The 20,313-nt window shown below is 51.2% G+C and overlaps 1 protein-coding gene across 1 annotated transcript; it reads left to right on the top strand.

The window, feature by feature from the left end:
* Nucleotides 1-365: 365 nt before the first annotated feature.
* TCTA (T cell leukemia translocation altered) lies at nucleotides 366-18,391 on the top strand. Its single transcript, XM_083155875.1, has 3 exons — nucleotides 366-635; nucleotides 2,189-2,243; nucleotides 17,975-18,391. The coding sequence occupies exons 1-3, from the start codon at nucleotides 419-421 to the stop codon at nucleotides 18,015-18,017; spliced, it is 315 nt and encodes a 104-aa protein (XP_083012001.1). The 5' UTR covers nucleotides 366-418; the 3' UTR covers nucleotides 18,018-18,391.
* Nucleotides 18,392-20,313: the final 1,922 nt, after the last annotated feature.

A 20,313-nucleotide genomic window follows, 5' to 3' on the forward strand; every position in this document is an offset into this window, starting at 1 on the left:
TCTTCTAGAAGGTGATAAATATATAAATATATTCTGAACGGTTGCCCATAGCAACATCCCATTTTAGTAAATATACCGCTATGCCTGGAGCCATGTGCAGTTTCACAATCAGGGTCACGTGACGCTGGGAGGTGGGCGGTTGCACGTCACACTGGCCAAGCCTCCAGCTGTGAGTGACAGGCGAGCTGTCTGTCGATTGGCGGCAGCAGATTCGCGTTTGTGGTAAATGAGAGACCGGTCCTCTGTGGTTTCGGAGCCCGATAAACAGCAGCGGGTGTGTGCTCGGGTTCATGCGCTTCTCCCAACGCCACTCATTGATTTCCCCGCACTAGCGGCTGTGAGTGCGGAATGTGCGAGCGGTAAGATGGCGACGCTCAGTCAGTCAGGGGAGGGTAGGTAATGGCTGCCTGCGGGTAAGATGGCGGAGGAGGCGGCGTGGGGCTCCGAGCTGCTGTCTCCGCTCCTGGGCTGCCTGCTGTCTCTCGGCGCTGACTTCAGCCGGGACTGGGAGAGTAACGACCTGAGGGCCGCCCTGTTCCAGGCTCTGCTGGCCTGGCTTATCCTCAGCCTCGCCGCCATCCAGCTGGCCTGGCGCGGCTACGGTCCCACCGTCACCGGCTTCTACTACCGCCAGGGTGAGCCGAGGTGCCCTCACACAGAGATCTTCCCCCAGAGGGGAGAGGGTAGTTGTTATACACACTGCCATATGTCCCCCCCTTGGGATATAGATATATATACTGGGAATCTGTACCCAATGGGGGGTTATACACACTGCCTTATTTGCCCACCCAGCCCCTGGGAGGAGGGGGTTATGCACCCTGTAATCTACCCCACCACAAGGGGGTATATATACCGGTTGTCTGTGCCCGGGGGGTGGTTGTTCTCTACACACTGCCATATGTTCCCCCTTGGGATCCATCCTTAATTAAATCAACAGAACACAGGGTCATGGTATGTGACTGCTGCCTGTGGCATTCTCCGGCAGCTCTGTCCTAGGCATCATAAAGGCTGTATATACACAAACCTGTGTATCAGTTATGAATATATATATACTGGGAATCTGCCCCCCCCCCCCCCCCCCCCCCCCCCAGAGGGGTTATACACACTGCCATATGTCCTTCGTGGGGGTTATATATACCGGGAATCTGCCCCCAAGGGAGTGGGCATTATATGCACTGCCATATGTGCCACCTGGGGGATATATATATACTGGTAATCGGCCCCTCTCCAGGGTGGTGGGGGTCATACACGCTGCAATCTGTGTCTCTGTCCCCCCTCTTCCCTCCAAGGAGGTATTTATACCAGGCATCTGCCCCCAAGAAGGGTGGGCGTTATACACACTGCCATATGTGCTGCCTGGGGGATATATATACCGGGAATCAGCCCTTCTCTGTGGAGGAGGGAGTCATACACACTGCAATCTGTGTCTGTCCACCCCCCTCTCCATCCAAGGGGGTATATATACCAGGCATCTGCCCCCAAGGAGGGTGGGCGTTATACACACTGTAATCTATCCCACCCCAAGGGGGTATATATACCAGGCATCTGTACCGGGGGGGGAGGAGAGGGGAGAGGGAGTTATACACACTGCCATAGGCTTAGTATAAAGACAAGGCTCCTGTCACACATTTGGATGCCAAATTACTGCCCAACAATAAGGTTTCTGACAGTTGGTATACTGACATTGGAATCCTGACTGCCGGTGCTCCGACAGGGGGGATCCGACTGATTGGGGCTATTCTCCCTTGTGCAAGTCACCGAGCCCGCAGCATGGTGAGCGTAGACTGCCCACAAGGGGCTTCTTTGCGTTCGCCCTCCTGTTGGGGCACTAGCAGTTGGGTTTCCGATGTTGGTATACCATACCCCTCACAGGCTGACTTCACAGATGGCGAGAGGCGTCAGCCGTTCTTTGGAGGACCTTGGCGAGAACGTGTAATACTAACAGCACCAGAGCTTTGTTAGGGAAGCACAGGAAGCCCATGGGGGGGGGGGGGGGGGGGGGGCACAGAAGATGTATCAGCTAGTGGGACAGCCAATAGCTGCCCAGGGGGGAGTATAAGGAGGTGATCCGGCTGCAGAGGGTAAAGGGGGGAAAAACTATTATAAGTGTATAATGGGCCAAGTGCTTCTCATCTGCCATCTGTTTCCATTTATTGTAGCTAATGTTCACCCTGTTCTTGGTGTCTAGGTATGGGGGGACAGAATGGAGGCACCCCGGAGTATCCCTCACATTTCCCTATATGGTAAGTAATGGAGAGTACGTGCTGTATATACACCTGCAGTATACAGACAATGTGACTGAGTGATTATACCTGGCAGAGCATCTCCCCAACAAGAGTATACCTGTGGCATGTGCAGAACCTGTGGCTGACCTCCTGTAGTGGGGTGGGGGGGATCAATATGGATGCACTCATGTCCTTGTATATCCGGTCACAGACACAGGATCCTGCATGGATTAATGGGGGGGGATCAGTCAAACAAATCTTACCAGAATGTGAAACAATCCGGATGGTGCTTAATAATACATAAAACAGGTATTTAAAGAATAATATTTAATAAACATAAAATAAATTTAAAAACATCCCGGGGGTTAAATCGAGTGACAGTCACCATATATACACCCAAAGCCCGTGAAGCCCTGCAGTGGAAATGTCACTATTTCCCACTTGGGAAGCCCTGTCATCAGCTTCAGGAAGATCACAACCAGGAGTCGGGTAATGGAGAGTAGATGGTAATCAGCCAGATCGTACAGACATGAATGGAGTATCGCTGCCAGAGGGACTACAAGCCACAGTACTTAGCACCTGGAGCACATATGTATTCATCTGCCTAATGTACCATTGCTGTATATAGTGCTCCTGGGTGAGCTATTTATACAGATACCATTCACCCAGGATTAACTGATATCACATTTGGATGTGCTTTACTTTTCCCCAGAGTGGTAAGACTTCTGAAATTGTGTGCTATTATCTGAAAATAATATATAGCGGTACCTACAGTATATCCATCTGGACATTATTTGGTCACTGGTTTGCATAAATCTTAAAGGGAAAGTGTCTATTACTAAACTTTCTTTTTTTATACACTGCTCAAAAAAAATAAAGGGAACACTAACATAACACATTCTAGATCTGAATGAATGAAATATTCTTATTAAATACTTTGTTACATAGTTGAATGTGCTGACAACAAAATCACACAAAAATATCAATGGAAATCAAATTCCTAAAATCAAAATTAAAGTGGAAAAACACACTACAGGCTGATCCAACTTTAATGTAATGTCCTTAACACAAGTTAAAATGAGGCTCGGTAGTGTGTGTGGCCTCCACGTGCCTGTATGACCTCCCTACAACACCTGGGTATGCTCCTGATGAGGTGGCAGATGGTCCTCTTGAGGGATCTCCTCCCAGACCTGGATTAAAGCATCCGCCAACTCCTGGACAGTCTGTGGTGCAACGTGGCATTGGTGGATGGAGCGAGACATGATGTCCCAGATGTGCTCAATTGGATTCAGGTCTGGGGAACGGGCGGGCCAGTCCATAGCATTAATGCCTTTGTCTTGCAGGAAATGCTGACACACTACAGCCACATGAGGTGCAGCATTGTCTTGCATTAGGAGAAACCCAGGGCCAACCGCACCAACATATGGTCTCACAAGGGGTCTGAAGATCTCATCTCGGTACCTAATGGCAGTCCGGCTACCTCTGGCGAGCACATGGAGGGCTGTGCGGCCCCCCAAAGAAATGCCTACTTGTGGGTAGCAGGTCCCTGAGAGGCTGCAGAGGAGGGGGTCAGGGGGGGACAGGTACCTGTAGCCCCGCCCCTACATCCCTGCAGGCTGATCCCTTCATGGGCTTCCCTCCGCAGGGCTTCTCTCTCACCTTCCATCCTCACATGCTCAGTGGCCATTTTACAGCCCATATTGCTGGGTGGTGCTGAGCACACTTCACGCTGACATGCCAGCAGCAGCTATAGCATCTCCACTCACAAGAGATTCCTGTGCATGAGAGAGGGACAGAGGAAGGTTCCCTGCTCCATACCTACAGTGTACCAATGTCCAGTAACCTTTTCCCTACCTCACCTCATGGTGTTTGGTAGCTGGGATTAGAGTGCCAGTTTTTCTTTTTTTTTTCACTGTTTCTAGTGGGGTACTGCATTAGTGTTTATATAAGTGTATTTTAACATTATCTGCACTGTATTCATTATTGTATTACAAGTACCTCTGTTTACCTGAACAGCAGCTACTTCTGTTTTGGGTGGTTTCTTCAGGCCAATCCTGAACTTGAAGTCCCTCAATTTATCCATCGTCTATCGCCCTTTCAAGATGGAATCTATACATTAAGTGATACAGGCTCTGGAGCCAGGAGAGTGTTTGGTGTCCTTGGACATCAAGGGCGCCTATCTCCACATACCGATATGGATTCCACACCAGCAATTCCTTCGGTTTGCAGTGGGCAGGGATCATTTTCAATTCAGGGCTCTCCACTTTGGGTTGTCATCAGCGCTCCGTGTCTTCACAAAAGTCCTGTCAGTAATGTTAACGTCCCTCAGACTACAGGGAGTCATTAACATACCATCATCGACGACTAAAGGTGCCCATACACCTACAGATTTATCTTCAGATCTGGCTGGTTGGAACAAAAACCTGGTAATTTCTGAATGTCCGTTTTCCAGCATTTCCAAGCAAATGGTTAACTGTCATTTGCTCTCATCCATAACCATGTTTTTGTTCCAACCAGTCAGATCTGAAGATAAATCTGTAGGTGTAGGCCAGCTTTACTCATCAAGGCCCCATCACCTCACCTGCTTCTGCAGCATGCCAATCTAAGGTACCAAATTCTCATCCAACATGGTTGGATAGTGAACTTTGAAAAATCCTCCCGAACGCCAACCCAGAGATTGCAATTTCTGGGACTTATTCTGTATACAGCATGTCAGAGGATTTTTATCCCGGTGGACGAAATACAGTCCATCCAAGAACTTGTCTCTCAGGTCCTGAGACACAGGAAGGTTAACAATCCACTTATGCATTAGCTTGTTGGGAAAGATGACGGCTTTTCCGGCTGTACAATTTGTATGCTTCCACTCAGGACAGTTACAGTGGGACCTCCTCAGCCAATAGTCGGGGTCCCATCTTTACATACACCGGCTAGTCCAGTTATCTGCTCAGACTTGAATGTCCCTGTTGTGGAAACTTAACACCAATCTCAGAGCGGGCCGCAGATTAGCAGTCGGACTGGATTCTCCTAACCTCCAATGCGAGCCTCAGAGGCTGGGGGGCAGTAGTGTTGGACCTCCGGCTACTGGGTCAGTGGTCAGACTGGGAAAGTAAACTGTCAATAAATGTGTTGGAACTTGTAAGGTTATGCACCTTGGGAGACACAACCAGTGCGCAACTTACAACCTTAGCGGAGAGGAACTGGGTATTTCCATACTTGAAAAGGATCTAGGAGTCCAAATAGACAGCAAACTGGGATGTAGTGCCCATTGTAATGTAGCTTCAAAAAAAGGCCAACAAAATTCTGGCATGTATTAAGAGGGGAATGCAAACTAGGGACTCAAGGGTAATTATGCCACTATATAAAGCATTGGTGAGACCTCACCTCATGTACGGAGTACAGTTCTGGGCCCCGCACTACAAAAAGGACATCATAGAATTAGAAAAAATCCAAAGGCGAGCAACAAAGCTTATTAGGGGAATGGAGAATTTAAACTACGGGGAGAGATTAAGCAATTTGGGACTTTTTACATTGGAAAAGAGACGTTTAAGGGGGGACATGCTCAACATGTACAAGTATATCAAGGGCCAATATAAGGAACTGTCACACACCCTCTTTTCTACTAGAAAGGAATCTAGGACACGAGGGCGAGTATAGATTAGAAGAAAAGAGATTTCGTTCAGCTAGTAGAAAGAATTTCTTTACGGTCAGAACAATCAAACTCTGGAACTCTCTTCCCGGTGAGGTGGTGGCGGCTGGCTCATTAAATGCATTCAAGGCTAAGTTGGACAAACATTTACTGGATAAAAACATCCATGGGTACAAATAAGAAATATAATCTGTCTGTTAAATATCAGAACCTACCAAATCAGCAATGGATACCAAATCAGTAATGGATAATCTATACCAGGTTGAACTAGATGGACGCAAGTATTTTTTCAGCCTTACCTACTATGTAACTTAGAGCGATCTTCAATGCCCTGAGGAGTGCTCAGACCCTCTTGGAGTCGTCCTGTAAAAGTCCAGTCAGACAACTTAACCGCCGTTGCCTACACAAATTGGCAGGGTGGCACAAGGAGTCATGGAGCATTGAAGGAAATCACAAATAGAGGATTTTTTTTAAAAACTTACCGTTGGAATCCCTTTTCTCTGATTCTATCCTGGTGACACAGCTCAACCATGGGATTTAGGAGGGTCCTAAGGAGCCAGGCACCTATGCTAAAGCTTTTGAGAGGCAGGCTCCTCCCATCTGCATCCCAGACTCCTCAGTTCAACTTCCAGAGCACACTAGGATACATTAACTCAGTACAACGCCTGAACATATTAATATGCACAATCAATTAACTTAACCAATATAACATGACAACACATGAAAACGGTATTACTTACTGAGCGTAAGGGAGGAATCGCTGTGTCACCAGGATAGAATCAGAGAAAGGGATTCGAACAGTAAGTTCTTACACAAATCCCCTTTACTCTTTCATCTATCCTGTTGACACAGCTCAATCATGGGATGTTCAAGAGACAGTCCTTTGGGAGGGTACACTCAGGTCCGCAGTTCTCATTACTGCTCGCCCGAATGATGCAAACTCATGGAACCTATAAAATTTGGTTAATGTGTGAACAGATGACCAAGTGGCAGCCCTGCATACTTGTTCTGCCGTGGCCCCGTGACGCACCGCCCAGGAAGCAGCAACCGACCTGGTGGTATGAGCATTGATTCTGGAAGGCACTGGTCTGCCAACTTTTGTATACGCGAAGGCAATTACCGACCATAACCACCAAGCAATAGCCTGCTTAGAAGCTGGCCAGCCCCCTTTTGAGTATATCATACAAGACCAATAACTAATCAGTTTTACGGAGTTCTTTCACCCTGTCCACATAAACATGCACAGCGCGAACAACATCCAAATTTTTAAGTTTGTCCCTCTTTCTGGTGTCCTCCGGAGGACTAAACACTGGTTTAAATGAAACAAAGACACAACTTTTGGCAAAAACTTAGGAACTGTTCGCAGCACAGCCCCCAACTCGGAAACACGCCGAGGCGATTGCCAATAAAAAGGTAAATTTCCACGCAACAAATTTCATTTACGCCAACCTTAACGGCTCAAAAGGAGGTTTCTGAAGAAATGACAACACCAGGGACAAATCCCACGTTACCACTGGTTGTTTACAAGGAGGCTTCAACAGCGTAACCCCTTGGAAAAAAAGTCTGTACCTCCAGTAACAAGGCAATTTTCTTTTGAAAAAAGATAGACAAGGCCGACACTTGGACCTTGAAGGACTGAAGACCTAGGCCCGAAGAGAAACCGTCCTGTAAGAATTCTAAAAGTCTAGAAACTTTAAACCTAGATGTGTGAACCTTTTGTCGTACTCACCGCCTTATGTAAGTCTTCGACACCCTATAATAGTTAGCAGAAGAAACTGGTTTTCTTGCATTAATCATGGTATGGATCACGTCTTCAGAAAACCCCTTCCGCTTTAAGATAGAGGTTTCAAGAGCCAGGCCGTCAAATTTAGCCGAGCTAGGTCCTGATGGACGAAGGGACCTTGTCTGAGCAGGTCTGTTTTAAGTGGAATATGCCAGAATGTTGGAGTACCATGATCTCCTCGGCCAATCCGGCGCTATCAGGTTAACACACGTTCCCTGTGATCTCACCCTCTTCAGCACCCGGGCAATCATCGGAAATGGAGGGAAAAACATATGCCAACCTGACATTGCAAAGCACTGTCATGGCATTCACCACCCAAGCTAGTGGATCCCTGGTTCTCGCACAGAACCTGGGTACTTGACAATTGTGCCGGGAAGCCATCGAGTCCACTTCCGGAAGGCCTTAAAGTGGTACAATCTTCTGGAACACTTGCGGATGCAACGCCCATTCTCCCTCCAGAAGCTCCTCTCTGCTTAAGAAATCCGCCTCCATATTTTGAATTCCGGAATGAAAACAGCAGATAAGGCCGGAACATTGATCTCTGCCCATTTGAAAATCCGAGACACTTCCACCATCGCCATCTTGCTGCGAGTGCCCCCTTGATGGTTCAGATATGCCACAGCCATAGCATTGTCCGATTGAATGCGAATGGGAGAACCTCTCAGGATCCCTTCCGCCTAGGAAAGGGTTTTCCAGACTGCCCACAGCTCCAGTACATTGATCGGAAATGTCGATTCTTCCCTGGACCACAGGCCTTGTAACTTCAACTCCAGATCCACTGATCCCCAGCCCCTGAGACTGGCATGGGTGGTGACCACCAGCCACTTCCAGGAACGAAGATAGCGACCCAATTGAAGAGATTACACATCCGTCCACCAAAGTAGAGATGTCCGCGTCTCTTTCGTCAAGACCACTTTCTCGGTTTTCATAGTCTTGGGATTTCCTGACCAACATGCCAAAATGTTCCATTGAAACATCCGAGAATGGAATCTGGCATACTGCAGGGTCTCGAATGTCGCCACCATCTTGCCCAGTAATTTCAGACAATACCACACCGTTGTGTCGGGTGACCTCAGAATTCTCCAGACCAGCTGACAAATGTCCCTGGCCTTCACTTCCGGAAAGAATACACGATGAAGATGTGTATCCAATAAATCTCCCAAAAACTGAAGTCTCTGAGTGGGGCACAGGTGAGATTTTTGTAGATTTAAAACCCACCCGTGGTCCCTCAAAAACTGAATGGCCTCTGAAAGATTTTGTAGTTTCTCTGCCGACTCTGCCTTGAATAACAGGTCGTCCAAATATGGGATGACTACTATACCCCTGAGTCTGAGGGTAGCTGTCATGACTGCCATAATTTTTGTAAACACTTTTGGAGCTGTAGCCAGCCTGAAGGGAAGAGCCTGAAATTGCAGATGTAAGTCTCCTATTGCAAAACGCAGTAAGGACTGATGTTTTGCGCATATAGGAATGTGCAAATAGGCATCTTGAATGTCCATAGACGCAAGGAATTCCCCTTGCTCTAGGCTCAGTAGAACCATCCTCCAGAGATTCCATCCTGAAATGATCCACCTACAAGTGGAGATTCAAGAACTTTAAATTCAGAATCGGTCTGAAGGAGTTGTCTGGCTTTGGTACTAAGAAGAGAAAGGAGTAAAACCCCTTCCTTTCCTCTTGTGGTAACGGAACCACCACGCTTTTTTCCAAAAGAGATCTCGCCGTCTTCAAAAGGGCTTCTCTGAGGCGAGCCTCTCTGGGCAAAGGTGTAGGTAAGAATATCTTTGGAGGAACTCCCTTCAGGTTTATCATGTAACCCTGGGACACCACATTGAAGTCCCAAGGATCCTGGCCTTACAAGGCCCAAATGCCCCGGTTCTGCAAGAGGTGACCCCCTCCACCCTGAGTACAGACTGGGGAGCCTCCAGGTCGTTATGCTGAGGGTTTCTCCTCACCGTTAGAAGCCTGTGTCTTTGTAAAGGCACCGAACCAGGATTTTGGGGCTTTCCCTTTCCCAGCAACAAATCTTACTCTGTTAGAATGTCCCCTGGAAGACACACCCCCTCTAAAGGAGGGATGAACGGAAGAACGAAAAACAGCAAACCTAGATGAACTTTGCCCCCCCTGTTGTCTGCTTAATGATGGATTCTAGTTCAGAACCAAAAAGCAACTCTCCCTTGAAAGCTAAAGCCTCCAGGGATTTCTTGGATTCATTATCGGCATCCCAACCCTTAAGCCACAAGGCTCTCCTTGCATTCCCCGAAATGGTTGATACTTTTGACGCCATTTTGACTGCCTCTTCTCCAGCCTCACGTGTATTCTGCCACCGCTTTTAGCTTCTCAGCTAAAGCACAGGCTTCAGAATCCAGTTGCAGAAAGCCACACAGATTATTTGCCCAGGCTATCATGGCCTTGGACACCCACGCAGAAGCAATAATGGGTCTAAGCGAAAATCCAACCTCTTCCAACACTGCTTTAAAACAACCCACTAACATTTTGTCAACAGGGTCCTTAAACGCTGCACCCCCTTGCACAGGCAGAACAGTCGCTTTTGACAGCTTTGCAACCGGGGCATCTACCAGAGGGACCTTTTCCCACAGTTTTACATGTTCCTCCGGCATGGGGTACAGGCTCAAAAATCTCTTTGGCATCAAGAGTCTTTTATCGGGCAATTTCCAAGCCCCTCCTAGCAATTCCTGCATGCCCTCATCCGAAGGAAAGGCGACCGCGTCTCTACGCTGTCTCTTAAATACTGCCTGCATAGGAGTCTTATCCACTTCCGGGCAAATTTAAAGCCTGTTTCACAGCCAAAATCAGGTCCTCAATACCGGGGACAGAAACCTCAGTGTCTTTCCCTAAATTCCAAGGCAAATCTGCCCCACACTCTCCCTCCTCTGAGGGTATATTCAGGATAGGTGTGGAAGATAAGGAGTGTCTTGGAGAAATCTCCGACTCCTTTGTGAATTGCTCCATAAGGGTATTAAACTTCTGAATCCCCTGAGCAGTATTCTGCATGGCTTGTACAAAAGCCGGTTCCCCTTGTGAAAGTGGAATAGAACCAGAAGACTGTTGAGAAGATGATAATGGCCTAGGAGATCTAAACAAATCATCTCTCTGCCTGTTTAACACATGCACCAATGCAGTCACAGACTTACCCAGAGCTGCAGCCCACGCAGGCTCCGGTTGCTCACCCCTCTGAGCTTGTGCTCCCCTGGGTACAGCATCACAAACAGGGCAACTATCCCCCTGAGTCATCTGTTCAGATGTTAATTTTATCCTGCAAAACTTGCAGTTTACTAACATGGCTAATACTTCCTCCCCATCACAGCAGCAGTCATGTCTACAACACTGTGCACAATGTCAGGCGAATGTACCAAGCTAATATATGCCAGAGTACTTCTCTGTCTGCTGATAGACCCTCTGTGGTCGGCAGGGTTAGTGTTGTCTCATAGGAAAGCTGGCACTCTGTGTGCAGTAGATAAACTCCTTCCAGCTCCGCACAGTGAGGGATGAAAGGGCGCCAAGGCAGAGTGCAGGAAGAGACCAAAGTCCCTGCCACAGCGGGGTCTGAAGGTTTTAGCACCTTTTACACCCCCTGTTAGCCGCTCCTGTAGATGCTTCCTCTTTTGCTAGTGCCTCCCCTTGTCTGGGGATCACTTGGAATCTCCTGTCACAGGCTGAGATCCCCGCAGAGTTCAGCCTGTAAACCTAGTCAAAATGGCGGGCGCCATCGCAGGGCACCCATTACCCATGATCTCCACCTATGCAGGGAGCCGGCTCCGGGGTCCCCCAGGGTCCAGGAAACCTCTTTTAAGCAGGTCTGAGCGCTGTGCAGTGAGACCAGACAGTGTCTCTCTGCACACAGGAAACTGACCGTGCGCGCTTCTGTCAGCCCCTGCTGCGCTGTCAGTGTGGGGATTCACACTGATCCTGCCTAACTAAGATGTAAAAATGTATTTTAAAAAAAAAAAAACACCCTAGCTACTCTTCTTCTGGCTGCAGCAGCAGCCCTTCAGCATAGCACCCACTCCGGTGGGCACCTAACACGAACTGGCGAGTCTGGGATGCAGATGGGAGGAGCCTGCCTCTCAAAAGCTTTAGCATAGGTGCCTGGCTCCTTCGGACCCTCCTACATCCCATGGTTGAGCTGCGTCACCAAATTCTGTATAGGTCACTGGTGTGGCATTACCTAGATACTGTGCCCAGTTCTGTATAGGTCACTGGTGCAGCTTCCTCTAGGTACTGTGCCCAGTTCTTTATAGGTCACTGTGCCCAGTTCTGTATAGGTCACTGGTGCAGCTTCCTCTAGGTACTGTGTCCAGTTCTGTATAGGTCACTGGTGCGGCCTCATCTAGATACTGTGCCCAGTTCTGTATAGGTCACTGGTATGGCCTCATCTAGATACTGTGTCCAGTTCTGTATAGGTCCCTGGTATGGCCTCATCTAGATACTGTGCCCAGTTCTGTATAGATCCCTGGTATGGCCTCATCTAGATACTGTGTCCAGTTCTGTATAGGTCCCTGGTATGGCCTCATCTAGATACTGTGCCCAGTTCTGTATAGATCCCTGGTATGGCCTCATCTAGATACTGTGCCCAGTTCTGTATAGGTCCCTGGTATGGCCTCATCTAGATACTGTGCCCAGTTCTGTATAGGTCACTGGTATGGCCTCATCTAGATACTGTGCCCAGTTCTGTATAGGTCACTGGTGCGGCCTTATCTAGATACTGTGCTCAGTTCTGTATAGGTCACTGGTGTGGCCTCCTCTAGATACTGTGTCCAGTTCTGCATAGGTCACTGGTATGGCCTCATCTAGATACTGTGCCCAGTTCTGTATAGGTCACTGGTGTGGCCTCATCTAGATACTGTGCCCAGTTCTGTATAGGTCACTGGTATGGCCTCATCTAGATACTGTGCCCAGTTCTGTATAGGTCACTGGTGCGGCCTCATCTAGATACTGTGCCCAGTTCTGGAGGCCTTATCTCCAGAAGGCTATAAATACACTAGAGACGGTACCAAGTACAAAAATGGTACATAATAATATTTTAATAGCACTTTTCTCCCAATAGGGCTAAGTGCTTTACATTAGCCTTTACAGCACACAAAACAAGTTTAACAGTGAATATTAGTGAAATGCTTTAGAGAACAGGAAAGTCTTGAATCTATTTTTGAAGGATTTGACAATGGGGCCCCTCGCACTGTGTGGGGAAGAGAGTGCCTTTCACTCTCCACTTTATTACTCCTTGAAGCTTGATACGTCTGGCCCTAAAACATCTTGTTATGCATAGATTGGAGCAGAGAAGGGAAAGGGGCAAACACTCTTCAATGCAGAGAAATAGTAGAACACGTTCTGACACTGGGTGTGGTATGGGACTCCGACAGTCATTATCCCGACGTCGGGATCCCGACTGGCCAGAGTCAGACAGCATGGCGAGTGCAAAAAAGCCTCTTGCGGGCTCGCTGCGGGCATGGTGGCTCGCTATGCGAGCCACCTATTCTATTCTCACTCTATGAGGGTCGTGGACCCCCACGAGGGAAAATAGCGGGTGGCCGTCGGGCACCCGGCTGTCGGCGTTTTGACAGTCGGGATCCCGACATCGGGTAAATGACTGTCGGGAACCCGTCCGGCACCCCTGACGCTGGGGGAGGTTCAGGAGGGGAAATCACAGAAGGGGTAGTGTACAAGTGGAATAGCTTTCCATCAGAGGTGGTAGAGGATAAGAAAGTGGGATAGACATAAGGATCTTATATGGTTTGAGGTAACAAGGTTAATAAAGGGGCAGACTAGTTGGGCCAAGTCCTTCTAATCAGCCATCTAATGCTATGATGGCTGGTTGTAGTGTCCTACGGTTACTCCTATAAGTACAGGTACTCACAGGATCCTCCTGTCAGATAACCTGTGGCTTAGGGGGTCGGTGAGATTTATTTATTAACAGTTTCTTATATAGCGCACACATATTCCGCAGCGCTTTACAGAGTATAATTGAACATTATCCAGACTGGCCGGACCCAGACAGCATGGCGAGCGCAACAAAACCCCTTGCGGGCTCGCCACGCTGCGGGCACGGTAGTGAGCCACCTATTCTATTCTCCCTCTATGGGGGTCGTGGACCCCCACGAGGGAAAATAGGCGACGGCCGTCGGGAACCCGGCTGTCGGTGTTTTGACAGTCGGGATCCCGAAGTTGGGTGAATGCCTGTCGGGATCCCGTCCGGCACCCGTGGAAACCAGAGTACTCGTAGGAAACCCACACAAGTACGGGGAGAATATACAAACTTTGCACAGTTAGAGTCATGGTGGGGATCGAACCCATGACCTCAGCGCTGTTAGGCAGTAATGCTAACCATTACACCTTCCGTACTGGGCAGAGGGCATTATTATTTCCCATCTGGGTCACCCCTGTCTGTCTAACCCTCCCCTTTAGTATGTAAGCTCTCACAAGCAGGGCCCTCTCTCCTCAGGTGTCTTCCTTAGAATAGATAAACCTCTGCCACCCCGATGATTGCTTCAGTGTCCTGTCCCCTGATGCAGCTATCTATATTTACCATGTACAGTACTTGTCCTAAATTGTCATCTCTTATATATTTAGCCAGATCTGTCACTCAACCCCTGTGGAGAACGTTCCTGTGTAGAACAGTTTCACTTTCATGTGTCTGACGTTCCACCCCCTTGACATCACCTCCCCCCGCCCAGCCAGGGCTACAGTACACGCCCACCATCCACCATTACTCCACAGCCACCATTCACCATTACTCCTGCACATCCCTACCCTCTGCCAGGACCCCCGCGACCCCCCTCCCGCGAATCGCGGGACCCCCGCGACCCCCCCTCCCGCCATTCGCGGGACCCCCGCGACCCCCCCTCCCGCGATTTGCGGAACCCCCGCTTTCCCCCCTCCCGCGATTCGCGGGACCCCCGCGACCCCCCCTCCCACGATTCGCGGGACCCCCGCGACCCCCCTCCCGCGATTCGCGGGACCCCCGCAACCCCCCCTCCCGCGATTTGCGGAACCCCCGCGACCCCCCCTCCCGCCATTCGCGGGACCCCCGCGACCCCCCCTCCCGCCATTCGCGGGACCCCCGCGACCCCCCCTCCCGCGATTTGCGGAACCCCCGCTTTCCCCCCTCCCGCGAATCGCGGGACCCCCGCGACCCCCCTCCCGCGATTCGCGGGACCCCCGCACCCCCCCTCCCGCGATTCGCGGGACCCCCGCGACCCCCCTCCCGCGATTCGCGGGACCCCCCCTCCCGCCATTCGCGTGACCCTGCACCCCCCCTCCCGCGATACGCGGGACCCCCGCTTTCCACCCTCCTGCGAGTCGCGGGACCCCCGCGACCCCCCCTCCCGCGAGTCGCGGGACCCCCGCGACCCCCCCTCCCGTGATTCGCGGGACCCCCGCGAACCCCCCCTCCCGCGATTCGCGGGACCCCCGCGAACCCCCCCTCCCGCGATTCGCGGGACCCCCGCGAACCCCCCCTCCCGCGATTCGCGGGACCCCCGCGACCACCCCGGTATCCGGACTATTGTTAGACAGCACTTACATCGACAGCCATTACATCGACACCATTAGTTAGACACCTCAATAGGTCGACATGGTTTTAGGTCAACATACCATTAGGTCGACATGTCATTATGTCGACAGCTCATTAGGTCGACAGCTCATTAGGTCGACATGTTTTTAGGTCGACATGTTTTTAGGTCGACACTGCCATTAGGTCGACAGTGTCTATGTCGACAGTCAAAAGGTCGACATGGGTTTTTTCACTGTTTATTGAGCCGACATGTGCCTACTATCCACTAGGGCGTGGTGGGAGAATAAAATAGTGTGCCGAGCTCAGCGAGGCACCGTGCCCGAAGCATAGCGAGCGGCTGCGGTACACTTCAAACTGTGTCCATGTCGACTGTGTCGACATTTCGACCAAAAAACAGTGAAAAAACCCATGTCGACCTTTTGACTGTCGACAGACTCTGTCGACCTAAAAACATGTCGACCTAATGAGCTGTCGACCTAATAAGCTGTCGACATAATGACATGTCGACCTAATGGTATGTCGACCTAAAACCATGTCGACCTATTGAGCTGTCGAACTAATGGTGTCGATGTAATGGCTGTCGATGTAAGTGCTGTCTAATATCCGTCCCAGACCCGACCACCCCCTCCCGCGATTCGCTGGACCTCCGCGACCACCCCCTCCCGCGAAACGCGGGACCCCCGCGACCCTCCCGCAAATCGCGGGACCCCAGCGACCCCTCCCTCCCGCGAGCCCCCTCCCGCGATTCGCAGGACCCCTGCATCCTCCCCTCCCGCGATTCGCGGGACCCCCCCTCCCGGCATTAAAAGGGCCCCCCACGACCCCCCCTCCCGCGATTCACGGCACCCCCCCCCTACTGTGATTTGCGACCCCCCTCCCGCAATTCGCGCCGCCCCCTCCCGCGATTCACGGAACCCCCCCGTAGCGCCCCCCTCCCGCGATTTGCGGGCCCCCTCGGCACTTCTCGCGATTTGCGACCGCCCCCTAACTCACACATTCGGGGACCCCACCTCCCGCGATTCATGCCCCCCTCACGCAATTCACGGCACCCCCCACACCCCCCTTCCTGCGATTCGCAACCCCCCACGACCCCCCCTCCCGCGATTCACGAAACCCCCCGTAGCGCCCCCCCTCCCGCGATTTGCGGGCCCCCTCGGCACCTCTCGCGATTTGCGACCGCCCCGTAATTCACACATTCGGGGACCCCCCCTCTCGCGATTCATGCCCCCCTCACGCAATTCACGGCACCCCCCATACCCCCCTTCCTGCGATTCGGAACCCCCCACGACCCCCCCTCCCGCGATTCATGCCCCCTCCCGCGATTCACGGACCCCCGCACCACCCCCCTGCGCCCACCCTCCCTTGATTCACGCCCCCCTCATGCAATTCACGGCAACCCCCCACACCCCCCCTCCTGCAATTCGCAGCCCCCCCACGACCCCCGCCTCCTGCGATTCATGACCCCTCCCGTGATTCACGGACCCCCGCACCACCCCCCCTTGACTCACGGCACCCCACGCGCCCCTCCCGCAATTCACGGACCTCTGCAACCCCCCCTCCTGCAATTCACTAACCCCGACAACCCCCCTCCCGCAATTTGCGGACCCCCCTTCCCACGATTCAAGCGCCCCCGCCCACGATTTGCGGACCCCCGCCCCCTCCCGCTAACCGTGGATCCCCACACACCACCCCCCCTCCCGCAATTTGCAGACCCCCCAGACCCCCTTCCGGCAATTCCACCCCCCAGCCGACCACCGCGGCCCCCGCTCCCGCATTTCACGTACCACCGTGACAATGGGGGATCCTGTACCACCACAAGCAGGTACCGCCCCTAGGTGGGAAATCCGGCCCTGGCTGCCGCACTGCAGGTTTCCCCACTGCCCTCTGCACCAGCGCCACAACTTTTATCAATGTCTTGCCCACATACCACTATTATACAGCCTCCTGCTCTCATGCACGCTCACTCCCTCCCAGTGGGAGGAGACGCTCACCCACTGCCGGGAGCTGCATACTGTCCCCCACCCTCCTCCAGTTCTAGGGATGCCCATCGACCATCAATGATTTTCAAATAATCAATGGTTTATGGCCGATGTTGAATACTTTTGCCATCAATGTGGGAGGACACTGCCCTGCCTCCTGTTCTCCTGCCCCGTAACTTCCGCCAGTGGAGACCCGCTCACCCTGTGTTGCCCACATTCCCCTATCATGCTTTACCGCCCAGCCTCCTGCTCTCATGCACCCTAACTCCCACCCAATCGGAGGAGACACTGACTCCTGTATTTCTGTGCTGCCACGCTGGACCCTCACCCACTGGCAGAAGCTGCACAGTGTCCACCACCCTCTTTAGTCCCCCGTATGCCCACACACCCCTATCACTACCCAGCTTCCTGCTCTCCTGAACCGTAACTTCCACCACTGGGTAATCGCTGACGCTGTGTTGCCCACATACCCCTATCATGCCTCATATCCCAGCCTCCTGCTCTCATGCACCCTAACTCCCACCCAGTAGGAGGAGACACTGACTCAGGGCCACCGTCCGGTACTCCTGTGCTGCCACGCTGGACCCTCACCCACTGCCAGAAGCTGCAATACAGGGCATCTTTCATACAGTTCTAACCATATTTCTCACAATACAAATGTTCACAAATTAAGGGGCGTAGCCCCTTACGCCGGTGTGAAGAGCGCCCGTAGGGCGCGATGAATCACCTAGTGTACTGTAATTCATTATCGGTTTTTGCTCCGGAACCTTTGTGGCTCCTTATAACGGTCACAATAATTATCGTTTCTTTCAGGGAGAGCTCGAGTACAGAATCCCTGAAAACGCACCAGGAATGAGGTTTGGCTTCTCCCGGGACCATTGCCGAGAGGAGGGGCAGGAGAACTGATGGCCATTGTGTCTGTGCATCAGTCGCACATCCGTCAGTGTTACAGCTTTGCAGTGAATGTGGCTATAGCTTATTTGTAGGACTCCATGCCTTCATCCTGTCTGATGACGCTGCACAGAGAAGGACGCCATTGTGGACCTCTCCGCTGACATAACCCATCTCCAGATGTTTACATATGAGTCTAGAATGTATATACCGACAGATGCCCTAATGTAAGGGAGTCAGCCCTCATACTGCCTTGTGTATGTCACCCTCTCACCCCTAGGGGCTTCATTACATGCTGATCATTATGGTGACAAATATATTTATTTATTTTAGGATGTGCTCATGGCCTGGGCTTTTTTATTTCATGTCAGAACTGTAGATGAAATTGAATTGCAGCAAGAAAGTGAAATGTGTGTAATGTAAAGATAAGGGGAATGTTGCATTTGCCAATCTCGCTTTGTGTGTCTGTGAGACGAGGTCTATTCCATCATACGATATATATATATATATATATATATATATATATACATACATACATACACACACACACACACCCAAAATGAGTGGCCAAATTATTATTACCACTTGACACTTATACGCAGATCGGCCATAACTTCGCGTTGTTGCCGCTAGAGGGCGAGAGAGCTATAAAAAAGGGAATGCAGGACAAGTGAAGCATCAATTGCACTGTGCTGCTTACGGAGAAATGGGCAAAAAAAAAACGTGATTTAACTGAGTTTAGACGCGGGATGTTTGTAAGGGCTCGAGCCGTCGGAACCAGTATCAGCAAAGTGGCTGCACTTGTGAAGTGTTCGAGAGCAGCAGTTATTAATGTTTACAGAGAGTGGACTACCAAGCAGAAAACCAGGTCTCAACGTCAGGCTTGTGGTCATCACAGGCTACTGAATGCTCAATCTGAAGGAGACTTGCCAGAGTTGTCCAGTCCAACAGAAGAGCAACAGTAGGTGAAATTGTGGGGAATCAAGGAGCAACTGCGAAGGTCCCTGAACTAACTGTTCGCCGCACATTACATCGAATAGGCTATGGAAGCTGATAAATCTGTTAGAAAGACTCTACTGCAGGCATGTCCGAAGTCAGGCCCGGGGGCCAATTGCGGCCCGTGCTGTCATTTCAAGCGGCCTCCAGCTGGAAGCAGTCACAGCACAGGACACTAAAGGTGGGGCCCCGGCGAGCGTGCCTTAACCTTACTGTCTGCTACAGTTAGGAGGTGCCGGTCGCCACAGTCAGATGTGATTGGCGTCCTACCCCTGCTGCTGCAATCATATATCACCCTACTCCACAATCACAGTGACAGCAGTGTTTGGGGAGGGGGGCAGCAAGGGGTAAGCTTGGTCCCGTAACATGCAGAGCGGAGGAGGGCAGCAGCAGGAGCGCAAGCATAAGCATCTCCTGTCCTTGCAGTGCCTGCTTTGCCTCTCCTTCCTCTGGCTCACACATGGGGCTGGGAAACATACAGAGAAGGGAGGGGGCAGAGTGGGGGACATACAGTGAAGGAGGTCAGGCTGGGGGGCAGTGATGGCCATTCAGAGAAGGGGGAGCAGGGGCAGGCTGGGGGACATACAGTGAATGGGGGCAGAGTGGGGTACATAGTGAATGGGATTCATACAGTGAAGGAGGGTCAGGCTTGGGGACATACAATGAATGGAGGCACTGATGGACATTAAGAGAGAGGGGCAGGCTGGGGGACAGAGTGAATGGGTGCAGAGTGGGGAACATACAGTGAAGGAGGGGCAGGCTGGGGGAAATTCAGTGAAGGGGCAGGCTGGGGGACATAGAGTGAATGGGGGCAGAGTGGGGGACCATTCTGATGTGATTAATGATTCAAAGAATGTCAGGCTGAATGGTCGGCCCCCACACATTTACACTTCACCAAATCTGGCCCTCGTCGCAAAAAGTTTGGACACCCCTGTTCTACTGTCTGCCTTGAACAAGAGCCGACATCTCCAGTTCGCAAAGGAGCACAAGGATTGGACAGTAGATGACTAGAAAAGGGTCATGTGGTCCGATGATTCGGGTTTTCAATTACACCATGTAGATGGGAGGGTGCGAATATGGAGAAAACAGCACGAAACCCCAACTACTTTGCCACAACACTTCAAGCTGGTGGAGGTAATATTATGGTTTGGGGGATGTTTTCTTGGCATTGTATGGGTCCTTTGATTCCTGTGGAATAACGTCTGAATGGCCAAGGGTATTTGAGTGTTATCGCAGATCGAGTATATCCTGTTATGTTAATTGTG

This window comes from Crinia signifera, chromosome 8 (assembly GCF_055691185.1).
Source record: "Crinia signifera chromosome 8, ASM5569118v1, whole genome shotgun sequence".
NCBI classification, from domain to species: domain Eukaryota; kingdom Metazoa; phylum Chordata; class Amphibia; order Anura; family Myobatrachidae; genus Crinia; species Crinia signifera.